This window comes from Zootoca vivipara, chromosome 3, assembly GCF_963506605.1.
Source record: "Zootoca vivipara chromosome 3, rZooViv1.1, whole genome shotgun sequence".
Lineage (NCBI taxonomy): Eukaryota > Metazoa > Chordata > Lepidosauria > Squamata > Lacertidae > Zootoca > Zootoca vivipara.
In genome coordinates this window covers 67,969,929-67,987,158 of record NC_083278.1, presented here as the reverse complement: position 1 = coordinate 67,987,158, position 17,230 = coordinate 67,969,929, and the positions used below count along the sequence as shown (strand labels likewise).

The following is a 17,230-nucleotide window of genomic DNA, read 5'->3' as shown; positions in this document are numbered from 1 at the left end:
AGCTGTTGGAGCAGATGTTTCAGCTGTTGGAGCAGATATTTAGATCCGTTGGGCACTGCAGTTCTACAGAATAAAATTTGCTTCCAACATATGGAAGCAAGAAGAGAAGGATATTCTCTCTTGTAACTAGTCTTATTTCTAAGAGTGTGAGTTGTTGTTGCTGCTGTTGCTGTTTGTTGCTTGGATCTACTTATACCTCCATAAGGGCTAGTTTGTCACTGAAAGGTTTTGATTTCAAAAACGCTTGGAAGACCCCCTGTCATCCTTTCCCCTTTGTATTGACCCATCAGTGCAAAAGTGTGAAAGATTCCAACTGTGTCAAGGATAAGAGTATGTTTTGTGGATATTTATAAACTGATCTTACTATGTGTGTTTTTAAAAAACAAATTGTTAGACATTTTTATACTTTTATTCAGCATTTTTTTCGTAAAATGTAACAAAAGTTGCAAAGCTCCTTATTTATTGTTGTGTTAGCATTCATGGAAGAGAAACTTATTCACCAGTCACATAAAGTGGATAGTGCAGGGGTTGGCTGTTCTTTGGGTCAGAATTGTGTGTGGTGGACATTAAATCTGACATCTATATACCTGAAAGTGGTCATGTCACATGTCCATCACTTAACAACTATTAACAATTGGCAGTTAGACTTAGTTAGGCTTTTCCTGTGAGGTTTGCCAAAACATCATCTTCTCAATGGGATGTAAGGTGTTTTTATGGATAGATAAATGCAATCTTTAGTAGTCTGCTATTAAAAGTAGTCTGCTTAAGTAGTTTGCTATTTATTAAAACGTGTCTCCCCCCCCCCTTTTTTTCCCTTTACAAGCTAAACATTTTTTTGAATCTGTGGTCTTATGACAGGTTTTAGCTTTTGTCCCGAACATTCTCGTCATTATTTAAATAGAGATTGCATATGAAAATGGTGAAGTTTATTTAGTGGGCTTGTGATAGTTTATTGGTACGTGCTGTAAGTTACAGTTGCAACTGTATGCCAAAGTTGCAAAGTATACGGTTATTTAAGGAAATAATGTGGCAGCTCCCTTCTTAGTTTCTTTTCTAGACAGAATCTATTTGAAACGTTCAGCTTGAACAAGAGCTGAGGTTAGTTAATTTCCCAGGAAATTTGTTGGCTTAAGTGACTTCAAGCTTTCTTTCTTTTTTTAAAAATGATTTTTATTGGATTTTACATTATCACAATCACAAGTAATAATAAATTAAATTTTCCCCCTCCCCCCATGACTTCCCTCAACTTCCCCTTCTGTTTTTTTACATATAAACTTGTCCTGCTTGCTATACTGTACTATGCTTGAGTATCATACTCTTTTAAATTAAATGTTATATTCTTATCATTTAAACCTCATCTTTATACCTTCTATATTTATTTTGTTGATTGTAAGAGTTTACTCAAAACCTACTACTGAGTCCATTTCTTTACATTGATTCCATAAATACAACATAAATGGTTCCCATTCTTTTTAAAAATCTCAATTTTCCTTGTCTCTAAGTCTTTCAGTTAGCTTCGCTATTTCAGCATATTCCATCAGTTTTTCTTGCCATTGTTCTTTAGGTTTTTGTTGTTGTTGTCTAAGCGACTTCAAGCTTTCTGATATATAAGCCTGACAGGTATTTTGTTCTTTTTTGCTTCTGAGGATTTTTGATCAGGCTGACTTCAGTGTTTGTAGAGATGTAGCACACTTTGTCCAATATATATGGCAAGCTTAATGCATACAATCTTCTTCTTGCCCAGGGTTCCATAAATCCGCTTGCCAGCAGCAAGCACCCCTGATTCTACCCCACATGTCCAACACAAATGTTATTTATCTGAGGGGCTACTACATGATGTGAGGCAGCAGCAAGGCATTGCTGGAGGTGTTCAAAATTAGCCAGCCGCCAGGCACATTTTGTACCTGGCTATCGGCCACTTGTGACCAAGTGAAGATGCCTGGGCACCACCTGGAGTCCTGTGAATCCAATTCTGGGTGACATAATTTAAGAAGGATGTTGAGAAGCTGGAACTTGTGCAGAGAAGGACAACTAGGATGATGAAGAGTCTAGAAGGAATGGTTGAGGGAATTGGGTAGGTTTAGCCTGGAAAAGAGGAGACTGAGAGGAGATATGATAACCATCTTCAAATATCTCAAGGGCCGTCACATGGAGTAGGGAGCAATCTTGTTTTCTGCTGCTCTGGAGAGTAGGAACCGAGCCAGTGGATTCAAGTTACAAGAAAGGAGATTCTGACTAAACATCAGGAAGAGCTTTCTGATGGTAAGAGCTGTTTGACAGCAGAACAGACTCTCTCAGAAGGTGGTGAACTCTCCTTCCTTGGAGGTTTTTAAGCAGAGGTTGGAGGACCATCTGTCATGCATGCTTTAGTTGAGATTCCTGCATTGCAGGGGGTTGGACTAGATGGCCTTCGGGATCCCTTCCAACTTTAATTTGGAAGTAATACAACAAGCATTTAGCTGTGGGTGGTGTATATTAACAAAGGCCACAAAGTATTTGTTTGACAAAGTTTACTAAAAGGGTAAAATAGGTGGTACTTAGGAAAAGGGGTTTTACCCTCATCAGTAAGTTTTAATAAATCTTATTAGAACATTCTGGGTTTGTCTCTCTAGAAATATCTTTTAAGAGCTATAACCTTCTGCTGGTAATATCTGTCAAGAAGCATTATGTCTTTCTGTCGGGCATGGCAGCAGAGGGGAAGGAAAGGAAGAAGCACATGGTGTTCACAGTATTGACCTTGAAAGTGAAATGAAGAGCTAGCATTGGAAATAAAGCAATAGGTAGTGCTGTGCAGCTCTTACAGAAAGTAAACACGATTCCCTTAACTTGTGGGTGTTCAGATGGGGGGCACAAACTTTAACACTTATTGTTGGGAAATGGCAACATTTCTATGTTTAAGTTTCTGAAATGGAGTTTTAATGGGTAAAGGGTAGAAATATATTGTATTTTAAACTATTTCATATATTTCCTATCCAAGGTTTTAGAGTCTGCAGAGGTAACTAATTTATAGTGATTTTTTTTTCCAGGTTGTTCCTTTTTAGTCTCGTCAGCGCCATGTCATTGGCAGCTAAGAGCAAAGTTCTGAAAATGTTTGTCTGTTTTATCAAAACGCATGCAGTGTCCTCTTAACAGGGTCTCCATCCATTATGGGTGTTAGTTACATGTATCTTTTTGTGTGTTTCTGTGTCTGAAAAATGTCACATTTTTTAATGTCATTTCTACCATTTTAGAACCAAGTTTTGAAATGTAGCTTTATATAGCTGCTTTCTACACTTCCCATATTTCCCTCCATCTGTTTAAAAAACAACAACCCTGCTGTAATCTGGAATGTGTGTTGGACCCTAAGATATAATCAAGATTAATGGATCAAAGAAGGGTATGGCCCAGTGACTGTAGACTACCCCATAACTAGTGCTACATTTCAGAGATGGTCCCAATATTGCTATGTATCATCTAATGTTAATTTTGTGAGATTTGCCATGGATGTGGGAAAGTGAACACATCTGTAATGGCTTTTTGTGAAGGTGACATTTAAATACGTTGCTGCTCTCGGGTAGAAAAGAATTGGATTCATCACAGTACCATGAGTTGAACCTTTTTGAAAACAAACATTTTCTCATCTTTTTTGCAGTTAACTTTCCGAATTGTTTGGATTGCTTTCTGGAGGCTTTGCATTGCCACCTTAAATCATGGACATCGCTGGCTTTCTGAAGTCTCAATTCATTTGCCACCTCCTTATCAGTTATGTATTTATAGTGTCGGGACTGATAATCAACTTCATTCAACTCTTCACATTAATCCTCTGGCCGTTCAACAAGCAACTTTTCAGGAAGGTCAATTGCAAGCTGGCTTATTGCATTTCAAGCCGTAAGACATTTTTATACCTTTTACTTCTGTTGTGTTGTGAATTTTAAATGCGTAAAGCATTCCATGTTGCTTTTGCCAGATGTGTGTTGGGGCATATGTTTCATTCCGCTTTTTTTGGGGGGGGGGGATGAGGAAGAATCTCCTAGTTGTTCCCAAATAAATAACATGATTGTGGCACACACAAAAGGCACACACATAAGCCATGTAGAAGCGTCTTCCAAGTTTAGCAACGGTGCCAAGTTTTACTGTGATTATGAAGATAGTGATGAATAACTTCTACAAATCACAGGATGAATTTATTTGGATACCACAAAGGCTAATGCAGTTGCATTTGTTACGGCCATATAAAATATCACAAAGTACTGAGCAATTACATTATCGTTGCTTTTGGGTTTCCCTCGTACAAACATAGCTTGTGTTTTTTTGTCTCTAGTGGTTAGGCTGCAGATAGTTGAGCTTCTTCCCACACTCTGCTCTCTTCAATTTCCTAAGTATATATTATTGAGCAGCCTCCCCATTCTACTCATGGAAACCTTTGTTATTGGCAGAGGGTTCCAACTGGATACATCTCTACAGATATGCACAATGAGGGCTTTTCAGTCTGTTTCAAACACAGTTGAATTAGAAAAATGAAACTGTTCTGCATTATTGTTGTTGAATTCCAGGTTCTAAGGATTTTCTGCCATTCTGTTTTTGGCTTCTAAATGTCATAGAACGACTCTAAGCAACACTGCAGAGTGTCTCTGAGTGGCATGCCCTACACATGAGTTACAATCACATACCACTGTGCAGTTCAAAAAATTCCTTTAAAAAAACAACCACGTTCAACCAGCCTAGTTAGGAGATAGGTTATGAGCTGCCGGCAGTGCTAAATTTCTAACAAACTCTATCATCTGTGATAGCTTTAATGAAGCAAAGTAAGAGATTGTCACAAGGTATGTCCAGCCCATGGAAACAACAGAAGTGGTTTAAAGCCATTTTATCGCAAGGAGGAGCTGGTGGGAGGGAACCAGGGGACACACGCAACTGCCTCACAGTCTCTTAGCCCTGGTTAAATGGCAGCCTACGTTCTAGTTGCGTGAGTCCTGAATTGGCTGCTTTAAAAAATGCCCCCCCACTCCCCCCAAAAACCTTGAACTCAAGGGAAGCTTCCTCTATCTGAAACAGTCTCTAACTAGAGAGACAGACAAGAGCCGAGGTCTGTGAATAATCTCTATAGCGGGTAACAGGCTCCCTGGTGGCCACTTTCAGAGGAGTGATTTTTCTCTCCCACAGCCTGCTTTGATGGCAGGTGTGCTTGCCTTTCTAAGAGAACCAAAGGTGTGTGTGTGTGTGTGTGTGTGTGTGTGTGTAGCATGGGTGTTGTCTTGGTTCCTAATTTTCTTTCTGAATAAATAAAGACGGTGCCAATAGCTATTCTTGTGTGCTTCAAAGGGATGTTATTAAACCTCTGGATCAAATTACACTGTACAAATTATGACATTTGGATGGATGCGATGAAATCATTCTCCAGTAAGTGGCAAAGCTCCTTGGTCTTAACCAGGGGCTGAGTGGAGAGTTTAGTATACTTGCCCTTGGTGGAGGAAAAAATACAAAAGGGAGTGACGGTGAAAAGAATAATTTTTGCAACAGGTTTTTTGAAACTCCAGTAGAATAATGGTTAAACAAATAGTTAAGTTGACAAATAAAAAGGGAATAGTCTTTAGCAGATATGGAGTATCAAAATGCTCTCTCACAATAATGTGACATATGTCTGTTTAAATACTGATCGCATAGTATTACCAGGGTTAGAATATGATGAATTAAGTTTTTGTACACAAAGCTTTGAAATGGAGACTAACCTATTCATAGGTAATTTATAGTCTGCGGGTGAGCAATGAGGAAGCAAAGTCTGTAGTTGAAACCATGTTACAGTATGTGGAAAGTAAAATTCAAAGCAAATACTGAAGAACCCAAGAAAGTTCTCTCCTCAAGCTTAGATCCAGAAAAAGGCAAGGGAAATGTAATGTAGTGCAAGGACTATTTTTTTCTATGCTGTTTCTATGTTTTCTAGACTGTCTAGAAAATATTTTATCAGTGTGTGCTTGCTGAGAGAGAGATAGTGACACCACTTCATGTGTCTGGGATTTGAGAAGCAGGATCCTTAGAGGCTTGGACCAGTCTTAATATATATCTCCTTTTAACAAAGTGCATAAAAGAGGTGAGGGCTGTGAGGGCTGAAGAAGCCGAGTCTACTTCCAGCGTCTTTCTGTGAGAGTGTGTTAGTGTGTGAGCCTACTTGGGGCATAGTGCAAATGGTCAGAGTTTTTCATAGATTCAAGTACGTACAACTTTTGGAACAACTTAATGAAAGGGTACAAGACCTGCTTTTCTTGTGATAGGGCTAGGTATTTTTTGTCATTTTTGTTATCCCCCAAATTCTCTTGTGTCTTGAACACATTCCTTAAAATAACAAAGGTGTTTTTGCCACCTTAAAGAGTGACATAAGGTTTAGTGGACTGTTGTCCATGAGAGCATGAGCCACAATAAGCCTGTTCATGTTTAAGGCATCATAAGTCTGGGGCATAGAAAGAAAAAAAGCAACCCCTCTGGGAAATGAGATTCCTGCCACTGTCCTAGTCCTTCAGTGTCCTTGGATGATTTTTCTTTTGAAGTAAGTGTACACAGTGCATAGCAAGAAGGAAACTCGCCAGTAGAACAATGGGAAGACATTCTTTTTGAATTCCTAGTGTGGGGGGGAAAGCAAGTCAGGAGAAATCCCATGCTTGCTACTCTTCTCCAGGGATAGAGAAGAGAACTGCTGCTGCAAGAATATGAATCTTCAGATGGTGACAGACAGGCTGGAGAGTAGGTTTAAAAGAGTAGAGTGAGTGGGAGTCCCTGTGTTTGGGGCCCTTTCAGACCTGATATTTATTTAATTTATATACTGCCCTTCATCTGAGAATCATAGGGTGGTTTACAGTATACCCCTAGATATTATTTAGCCTATTGAATTTTCATGTTCTTTGGGGATCTGTCATTAGGTTAGCCAGTGGGCTCACTGTAGCTGGTCAAGAACTGTACAGTAATTGTTTGTAGAATAAAAAAAATCCTTCCAGTAGCACCTTAGAGACCAACTAAGTTTGTCATAGGTATGAGCTTTCGTGTGCATGCACACTTCTTTCGTGCATGCACATGAAAGCTCATACCTATGACAAACTTAGTTGGTCTCTAAGGTGCTACTGGAAGGAATTTTTTGTTTCGACTACGTCAGACCAACACGGCTACCTACCTGTTTGTAGAATGATTTTCTGAAGCGGGGAAGAAAACATGGCTGAATGCTAATACTTACAAAAACTTCTCTGTGTCAATCTGTTAATCCAGATGATTGCACCGGATATATGTTTGAGATCATTCTTCTGAGCCTGCAAAACTCACTGGTCAGATTTCCACACCCCGCACTAGAATGGGGTAGTGTCTGCCATGATGTAGTGTACTGATGTACTGTATTTGGCACAAACAACCAGAATTGGCAGCAAGCAGCATAGATTTGCACTTGTTACAGGCTTTGCTGCCTTTCCACACTGGGTATTCTGAAACGTCTGGTCTTCCATTTCAGTGGTTAATTTCCCTTCCCACCGCATCCATCCACTCCTCTTATAGGGACTCAACTGGAAAATTTTATATCATATTTTTAGAATGTAGTTCATCTGTTTTGATTTAGGAATTGAAGAAATAAGATGATGATGATGAAGAAGCTGATAATAATAAGAAGTACCAAAAATGGAACTCCAGTGGATTGTTGATGTTGTTTAATTGCCGTCTTCCTGGCACTCAGTTTGTGAGTGCATATCAGATTTCCTTATTGTCCATTGTAACAGTGCCTGTAATGTTAATAGAGAAGAAAAAGACATTGTTGCACAAATGAGAGGATTGTCTTTCGCTTGCCAAGTATTTATTTAGAGTTATTTTCCCGCTTAACCTCTTCTACGCACACCTTAGTTGAGAAATGTTTTAGTCTTTCCAAATTATGTTTTATTTTTGGCACTGGTATACTTTTTTATTTGAGCTTATATTTGTATATTGGCATGGTTAAAACTAAATGTTTGATTTGGAAGCCTTTAAGTATTGAGAGGACTTGACCTCTGACTGAAGTTCACTAGGTGTGGGCATTTAAAACACTGTGAAATTCTGCTTGCCTTCCTTCTGCCTCCTTTTCAGTAGCCTTTAGATATATATTTAGTGCTAAATTAAAAGGCAAGTGTTTAAAATGGGGTTTCACCTACTTGCAGAAGGAGTCAGGAGGATCTAATAAGCCCCTACTTTAAATAGGATTGGGAAATAAAGAAACATAAAGGAGAAAACAAATTCTTAATTAGCACAGCAAGGCTCCCACTTGCCCTAAACTATCAAATTGGGGGGAATTGCTATGATGAGTGACAATGCATCCCAACATGGTATCAGCCTCAATCTTATGCTGATGGAAAGACAGGAAATGGATTGGGTTTAAAGGGAGACTGTGTACTGTGGTACCTTGGTTCTCAAATGCCTTGGTACTCAAACAACTTGGAACCCAAACACTGCAAAACCAGAAGTAAGTGTTCCGGTTTGTGAACTTTTTTTGGAAGCCGAATGTGCTCCATTTTGAGTGCTACGCTTCCGATTTGAGTTCAACACTTCTGTTCTGGGTGCCACACTTCCGTTTTGAGTGTTACACTGAGGTCTGTCTGTTTTTGCTATTTATTTTGAGTTTTTGTTTTTAGTTTTGTTTTTGTGACTGTGTGGAACCCAGTTCAGCTACTGATTGATTGAGTGTGTTGTGGCATCTGACCACCCCTGACCTCTTGACCAACAGTGTGACTGCAGTACATTGTTTATTGCTTTCATTTTATGGATCAGTGGTCTCGTTAGATAGTAAAATTCATGTTAAATTGCTGTTTTAGGAATTGTTTTTAAAAGTCTGGAACTGATTGATCCATTTTGCATTACTTTCTATGGGAAAGCGTACCTTGGAACACTTTTGGAACACTTTGGTTTTGGAATGAACTTCCGGAATGGATTAAGTTTGAGAACCAAGGTACCTGTGTTCTAAGCAAGTAAGAGCATTGGTGTGTAGGGGGAGGAATTGTTTGTTTGTGTGTATTAATGACTCTGGGCTTATGAATCATAGATGATCATCTAGTGTTCAACCCCCTTCAATGCAGAGATATGCAGCGGTCCCTTAAGGGGATCGAACCCTCAACCTTGGTGTTATCAGCACCACACACGCTCTAACCAGCTTTGTGAGGTTGCCTGTTTGGTATAACACTGAATTTGTGTTCCTTTATTTTTCAGGGAAGTTTTGAGAACTTTTCTTTCTGTCCCTCTCTCATTTTGTACCTCTCCTTCTGTTTGACTTTGAAATCTCTCTCACACACACTCTGTAGCATCAGGAATGAGATTTCCTAAATGGTATTTTATCCCAGTTATAGTCTTCTCTCTTCACTTGAATAAACTCAAGTGCTCTCTCTCTCTCTCTCTCTCTCTGTGTGTGTGTGTGTGTGTGTGTGTGTGTGTGTGTGTGTGTGTTGAAAGGATACTGAAAATATGTAGCATATATTCCCCACAATACCATCTGGTTTATTTCTCTGGAAATAGCTATTTTCAGATCAATTTCTGGGAAGTTGTTATGAAAGGGTTTTCCAACTCAGTGTAGCGGTGATCTCAGGCGATGTCTGCAGCCAGCCAGATGAAGCTTTAAATGAAAATGGTAGTTTTTCTGGGGAATGGGAAGGGTGTGCCCACCATAGATTTGGGTTACCTAAAATGTCTCTCTCCGTATCAAAACAGGGTAATAAAATATGGAGCTCCAAAGCTTTTAGAATATTTGAAGTTATGAGCAAAATGGGAATCCCCTTTTTGTGCTCTAAAACACATTCTAGCACCTGTCATACTACATGACATAAACGGAACAACCAAAATGGAAAACTCTTTAGGGTAAATTTCTTTATGTAGATGTAGAGCCATTCATGCTGAAGAAATAAGTTAGCCTAGGCATGACAGCAGTACATGTTATGTCTAGAGGTGTTACTTGTGACATTTGAAGCGGCAGAGCTGGAGAGTAGTAAAACTCAGCCAGACCTCCCTTAAGGTAGTAAGGAAAGGTTAGCGGAATGCTTAAAATATTTTGTCGTTGGAGCAAACATATGCCCCACTTTGTGCAATCTTCTGAAAAGGTTTATTTGGCTGTTTTTAGGGAAAAAATTTGGGGGGGGGGAGGGAAGCCTGGCAACTTCCAAGATCTATTTTCTAGTTATGCCACATTAATTCTGGCTTAAGGAATGGAAAAAGAAGGCCAGCTTTTCAAATGTATCTAAATTGTTCAACATGGCTGAGATAATTTATGTCGGCTAATTAGGCTGCTGTCCTAGTTTAACTCTGTGAAGTTGTCTCTCTCTTTCTTTCTCTTCTTTTCCCTGTGAGTTCTTATAAGTGTTGCTCATCAACTTGGAGGTAAAACTGCTATTACAGAATCATGTATTCATCTCAATATAGTGAGTCTTGCTTAAGCTTCCTACTCTTCTGCTGCCATGCCCTCTGGAACCCTTTTGCCATATTTTTTTTCCTGCACTCTGGAGTTTTTGCACCAGGGCTTGTATGAATCAGAATTAGTGTCCAACTGGTGAAAGGGTCAGGCAGTTACCTTCTGGAGTATAAAAGTTATTGGGGAACCCTTTCTTCCTTCATTGACCTTGTGCAGTCCATACTTGTGAGCTGGGCTATAGAACTGAAATAAATATCCCATGTCTTTTATGTGCACATGCATGTGTTAGAGAGGTAGTACTGTACTTAAATATGAGTGTTGTGGTTGAAGCTAAAGTATGTATCCACAATAATCTGACAGGAAATTGGGCAATCTGATATCTTTCTTAAAAACCTTTACTTGAAGTCAGTGGTAGTAAGCTCCTAGATTGTGTTGGTTTTGAAGATGCTCATCTCCCCCACTCCACCCGCCATGTGTACAGTGAAGGTTTGACTATAAATAATAAGGTTTAATTAATGCTCCTTGAATTTTTATCCCTTTTTAAAAAACCTAATTGCAAATGAGTACGTGCTGTTGCATTTTTCTTGTACTCTTTTCTCATTCGTGGGCTCATAGATAAACTGAATAAACAACAATTACTTGGCAAATAATTACTCATCCCTGAAGGCGCTGATTGAATACAGCAGGGGAGCAAAAGTTGCAGTGGTAAAAACATTATTTGGCTGGTAGGGTGGATGTAGAAAGCAGGAGAAGGAAGTTGAGCACGTTTCTGTGTTTTGACACATACTGGTTTAGGACACAACAGGGAAGAGCAATGCATCTGGACCAAATACCACATGATTTCATGTGGTATATAGTCTTCTGAGGGTGCCTTCCACATTACATTTAAACACATGCATTTTGTTTTTTAACTGCTCTGCATTACATCCCTTGTTTGAAACACTAGCCATGCCCAGGAACTACATGTGATGAGGATTACTTGGGAGGAGTACATACAGGGAAGCCGTGCACACCCAGAATACAACCTTCACCCTATTTTCTGCCCTTCATGAGAATGAGGCTGAAGGTCTGAAGCGATGAGCCTCAGTTAACAGTTAAAGACTTGGAGGCAGACAAATCCAGGGAGAGTTATGTTTATTTAATTAACCTACATACCACTCTTCAACAGAAGATATCAAGGTGGTTTTACAATAAAATATTTATTCTTTTTTTTAAAAAAAAACCAGTCGAAGCAGTGGCAGCTTTTCTTCTCCTTTTTGCGGATGGTATGCAAAATGGAATTCGGGGGGCTATGATAGCATCTCCCCTTGTCCTCTCCCCATTTTATGTACAGTAAGTTCCCTTTCACTGTGTTCAAAATATTCACCTCAATATCTGGAGTGGGGGGGGGGGTGATGGTAGCTTGTATGACACACATGCTAATAAACCAGTAGAATGCAAGTTTAAAATGCAACTTGAGCAGCAAAGCAAACGAAAAAATCTGAAATCCTTAATTCTGAGACCTGAATGGTACTAAATTAGTGTCTGTTCAAATAAAAAGTCTTCTAAGCTTTGGCATAATAGAGTATGTGGGCTTCCTGTTTATGGTATCCACTTTCTTTTGCTCCCCCCCCCTTCTGCAGAAATTTGAGTACAAAGAGTGCTGTTTACAGAAGGATAATTATGCAGTCATTTTACTATTCTGCAAAGTAGCTAACACCTGATTGAAATGTCATTTTTTTCAAGTGCACTTGAGAGAACTATTTTGAGCTTCAGTCGGGGTTGATATTCTACATGGCTTTAATCCTTAGTAGGGGAAATGCTTTTTGTTTTGCATTCACGCTTGTTTTGGGCACTAAAATCAAATGTTGATTGAAGTTTATGTATCCAAGTTCTGAAGAAGGTGATTCGTGCTGACTCTTGACAGGGTATATTTTCATGTCTGAACACTCGTTTGATACATTTTAAAAATACGTACCAAAATATTAAATATCTATAGTAGGCTGAGGGCAAGTGTCCCTTTCTTGGGAAAGAAGCTTGAGGGAATTGGTGGGCAACCAGATCCAAGCACTCTTCGATGCGACTGATTTTTCTAGATCTGCTTCTTTTGGTCTGGTTTTGGCAGTGAGGGAAGAAACAATCTGTTGCCTAGTGGGCTTCCTTCAATCACAGTGATGGGCAACCTTTTGAGCTTGGTGTGTCAAAATTCGCCAAAAAACTGAGCATAACCCTGGTGGTGTGTCACTTTGAGAAAAAAAACATAATTTCACGATATTTATAGTTTAAATAACAAAAGATATAATTGTAATATATAACTGTATTTAATAAACCAAAAACTATTTATTTTACCAAACCAAGCCAAAAACCCCTTATTTATCACAATGGAGAACCATAACTGTGGGGTGGGGGACAAAAGCAACAGGCAGGGGAATGAGTCCCCCCCCCCTTTAAATTGTCCCACCTCCACAAAAAACACATTTAAATTATGTGGCACAACTGTTGTATGGGATACAGGTCATGTCACTACTATAATATTTATTTACCCCTTAAATTTTATAATTCACTTAGGATAAGAAATACTTTTGTTCTAGGAAAAAAATCAAAGAGGCTATTTTAAAAATAAATAAATAAATAAACTGAGTGGCACTGACAGTAGTACGATAGCAGTCCTAGCTCAAAAGTTTTAAGCTGCTTTTGCCTGAATGCATGTTTTCCCCCCATGGGAATGTACAGTATTCCAAAAGATCACTTCCTAGTTTCCTTGCTTGTCAGCTGTCCCCTTTCCTGAGATCTGTCTTCTGTTCCACACTATTCACAGTAATATAAAAGGGTAGGTAAAAAAATAAAAGAACCCCACAGAAAACTAAATCTAGGACCTCAGTTGGTTAGAGTGTGGTGCTGAAAAAGCCAAGGTCCTGGGGATTCGATCCCTGCATTGCAGCAGGTTGAACTAAATGAACCTCTGGGTCCCTTCCAGCTTGGGCTGCTTGGGTAGGAAAGGCAGGATATAAATATAATAAATAAATAAATATGTTATGAGGAATCAAGAATGAATGCTCTAACAAAACCTCTGGTTATGTTATAAATGTGTATTCGTTGATTTGTTGTTTGTTCGTTCCAGAATTGGTAATGTTGCTGGAATGGTGGTCGGGCACAATTTGTACCCTCTACACGGATCCCCAGAATTATGAAAAGTACGGGACAGAGAATGCCATCGTAATCCTTAATCACAACTTTGAAATTGACTTTCTCTGTAGCTGGAACTTTTGCGAAAGATTTGGAGTCTTGGGGGTGAGTCTTGACTAGTATATCAACCAATTGCCCTTTACATTAACTCTATGAAGCAAATCTGAGGTCGCTTAGATTTCGGGTTGTGCCTTTGTGCATCTTCTTTTTTAAAACTGGCACTTTTATAACTTTCCTTTTATTGGCTTGGAAGAGTTAGAACTAGTTGAAGAAGAGGATGAGCTCAATGTTGCATGGTGGTATATCACAGGTTATGCGGGCCTGATTTATATATCAAACCTACCAATCAGTTGTATACTGTGGCCAGCTAAGTGCTTGACAATCCCCTGTTTGAGTAATCTCAAGCAAGAAACAAAACCAAGATATAGGTGAAACTCAGAAAATTAGAATATCGTCGAGGACAACTTAAAAGGTGAAACCAATATATGAGATAGATGCATGACATGCAAAGCAAAATATGTCAAGCCTTTACTTGTTGTAATTGTAATTATTTGTCGTTAGGTGGGTCAATTATAAATGGAATGTAATTAATGAAATGTAATAGTGATGTTTATTTTTGTATTATTGTAACTATTTGTTTTATTACTGTGGAATTTCCAAAAGAAAGCATTTGTAAAAATTAAAAGAAAAATTAAAAATAATAGGTTGCATTACAGAAATAAATGCACTTTTTGACGATATTCTAATTTTCTGAGTTTCAACTGTATTTATCCCCTTCTTCATAAGATGCCATACTTGGTTGGTGGACTGTGAACAAGTTGCATGGTCCTGCTTTGTAATAGTAATGATTAATCCAAAGTACAGGGACCAGGGCGTTGCCTGGTTGAGGGCATTTGGAGCACATTGCTGCAATGTTATTCCAGTGATACTCTCTCCTAAAGGATGCATGAATGTATATTAAAAAAAATGTACAGGTGTCTCTTTAATTATCCCTCCTCTTGTTACAGATATATTGCCTTTTATTTAAATAAACTATTCTCTTCTGCATTTTCTTCTGTTTTTCAGAGTTCCAAAGTACTTGCAAAAAAAGAGCTTGCTTCTATGCCGATCATTGGCTGGATGTGGTACTTCCTTGAGATAGTTTTCTGCACGCGAAAGTGGGAGGAAGATCGGAAAAATGTCGTGCAAGCCCTGCTCAATCTCCGGGATTATCCTGAAAACTTCTGGGTAAAACGCTGGCAGTAGAGTAGAAAACACATATTTTCAGGAGGCGCAAAAGCCATAAAAATGTAATGACTCTGAGTTTGGAACATAAATACTATTTTACCCTTTTTCAGGGAACCCCTTCCACATCAGCTCATTTGCCAAAGCATCCCTGCATGCTTGCCAGAGAACTCCAGCATTTTTAGAGGATTCTGTGGTTTTTCTAGGACAACGGTGGCCAACAGGAGACCTGTAGGCTGTGTCTGGCCTGTACTTTTGCTTTCTCAAGTCCCCTCCACCATTTTGGGCTGGCAAGCTGCCGCTATGCACTTGACAGGCACCACTCCAAGCAGGAAAAAAGTGAACTCTCATTTGCAGCTTAGAATGGTGCTTGTCAGGTGAGCAGCAGTCCTGTTTTTTAGTTTGTTTTGCTTTTCTCTTTGGCTGGGCAGTGCAGTGCAGCTTCCCAAGAGATTTTGCACAGGAAGTGATCCTGGATGGATCAAAAGGAGCATGAGAGCATCCTATCAGTAGGAACATTTCCCATAAGGAAATGGAAGCCTGCTTCAGTGACATCTTTGTGAAGGAGTGGAGTATACTCTTTTTCGTTTTTAGCTTGATCTTAGTGAGCTCCTCCCCTGCCCAAGCTATTTGAAGTTAGACCCCCATGTTATCCCTGGGAGGTGGGGCAGGTTGCCTGTTCCTCCAAAGTTGAAGACATTAGTCACCCCTCTTTTACACAGCCCACATGAAGCATATTCCAGTTCTCTTAGGCCTCACTTGAATGGAGGGCTGAGCTCCAGAGATGAATGGGTGGGACTGATACTTAATGGGATCAGAGCAGGCATGTTCTGCTGTGGTCTTGGGGAAGCTCCTTCCCACAAAGCTAGTATTTGCCTCTGGAAGCAAATACCCCCAGTGATACTGAGCTATTCTGTGATAAGCTATTTAAGACGGATACCAGATTTGGCAGATAGTTAGAAAGAGCATTGTGGTATACATAAGAGCCATGTGAGTCATCCATGTTTCCACACTCGTGCTGTGTAATACACTTTGCAGCCTGATCCACCTTTCTTAGTGGTTAGACTTTCTGCCTAATGCCTTTGGAGACAACTTCACTTTTGTGATTTATCTGAAATGCTGCATTAACATACTGCATCAGCAGTAGTCATTTGTTTTCGTCTGTGTAAACTGTCCACTGGTATACAACAAAATGTAATGAATTCGTTGCAGGGTTTTGTTTTTGTTATTTCTTTAGTCGGTTTATCTTCCTTATCCAGCTCTTTGGTAGTATACATATATATTTCTCTTTCAGTTCCTGATTCACTGTGAAGGCACCAGGTTCACAGAGCAAAAACACAAAATCAGCATGCAGGTAGCTGAAGCCAAAGGCCTACCCAAGCTCAAATATCACCTGCTGCCACGGACAAAGGGATTTGCTGTCACCGTCCAGTGTTTGAGAAATGTAGGTAAGGAATTGCACAAGGACAAGTTTCCAAGATACTATTTTGAATTTTTTCCCCCAGAGTAACCTGCATACTGCAACTAAATATGCGTCTAAACTAAGACAGAAGCAGCAGTTGCCACTGGTTCACATCAGCCACTAAATTAGACCAGCAGTTTTTCTGCAAAGGCTTAATGTCAGTTCTGCTTACTCACGATAATTTACTCGTGATAATTTCAAAATAATGCTACTTCCAGGCCCGGCTCTAGGTAAGGTCCCAGTGGCGCGGGGCTGGCAGGGGGGGCGCTCGCGGCAAAGCCGCACGGCACGGGCGGAGGCACTGGAGCAATCTCCGTGCCTCAGCGCCAGGGCGCCTGACCTGCTTAAGATGGCCCTGGCTACTTCCTTTCCATCAAATCCCTCCTCCAAATGACTGCATTCTAACCATTGTATTTTGGCTTAACTGGAGATATGAACTAGACATGACTGCATATGAAACTCCTTCATCCTTTCCTTTGCAGCTGGAGCAAACAAGCCAGGAAGTCTTCCATCAACCAGTTTCCCAAGTCAGGATATTAAATCATGGTTTGAGGTTGGCTCAATATTCTGGCTTGTTCTGAAGCTTGTTAACCATGGCCTCCCAAGTCAAATGAACCAGGAACTGTAGTTAACAGAAGGCTTCCTGGTTTAATTGCTCTTGCTAGGAGGGAGGAAAGAAAGAGTACCGTATGTTTGTTCATTGTGTGGTTTTTAAAGCTGAGACATGATCATCCAAATGAACCCACGGTTCTCATGACTTTTTTCTCTAGACAGGATAGTTACCTGTGTTAACAGTGAGAAAGTTATGGACTACCTTTTTGGCTCAAAACGGTGTCAACTGTCAAGGGGATTTTAAAAAATCTAAACTATTTGGGGGATGTTAACATTTTGAATTTTGATAATTTTGCAAAATTGATATGCTTTAACTTACTCTTGGGTTTTCTTTGTGTGATTCGCATTGTAATGCAGATAGGTGAACTACAGCTCCCATCCACCCCAACAATCATGGT

At 39.6% G+C, this 17,230-nt stretch overlaps 1 protein-coding gene across 3 annotated transcripts in view; it reads left to right on the top strand.

Annotated features, from left to right (window-relative positions):
- The window catches only part of AGPAT4 (1-acylglycerol-3-phosphate O-acyltransferase 4), a 48,621-nt gene that overhangs the window by 14,807 nt on the left and 16,584 nt on the right, over positions 1 to 17,230 (top strand). For 2 of the 3 annotated variants that reach the window (XM_060272800.1, XM_035108607.2), the window contains exons 2-5: positions 3,632 to 3,867; positions 13,470 to 13,639; positions 14,600 to 14,761; positions 16,053 to 16,206. In XM_060272800.1, the coding sequence (XP_060128783.1) occupies positions 3,690 to 3,867; positions 13,470 to 13,639; positions 14,600 to 14,761; positions 16,053 to 16,206 (664 nt within the window). In that variant the 5' untranslated portion in view covers positions 3,632 to 3,689. The remainder of the gene's footprint in view (positions 1 to 3,631; positions 3,868 to 13,469; positions 13,640 to 14,599; positions 14,762 to 16,052; positions 16,207 to 17,230) is intronic. The other variant, XM_060272801.1, reaches the window with a different exon arrangement.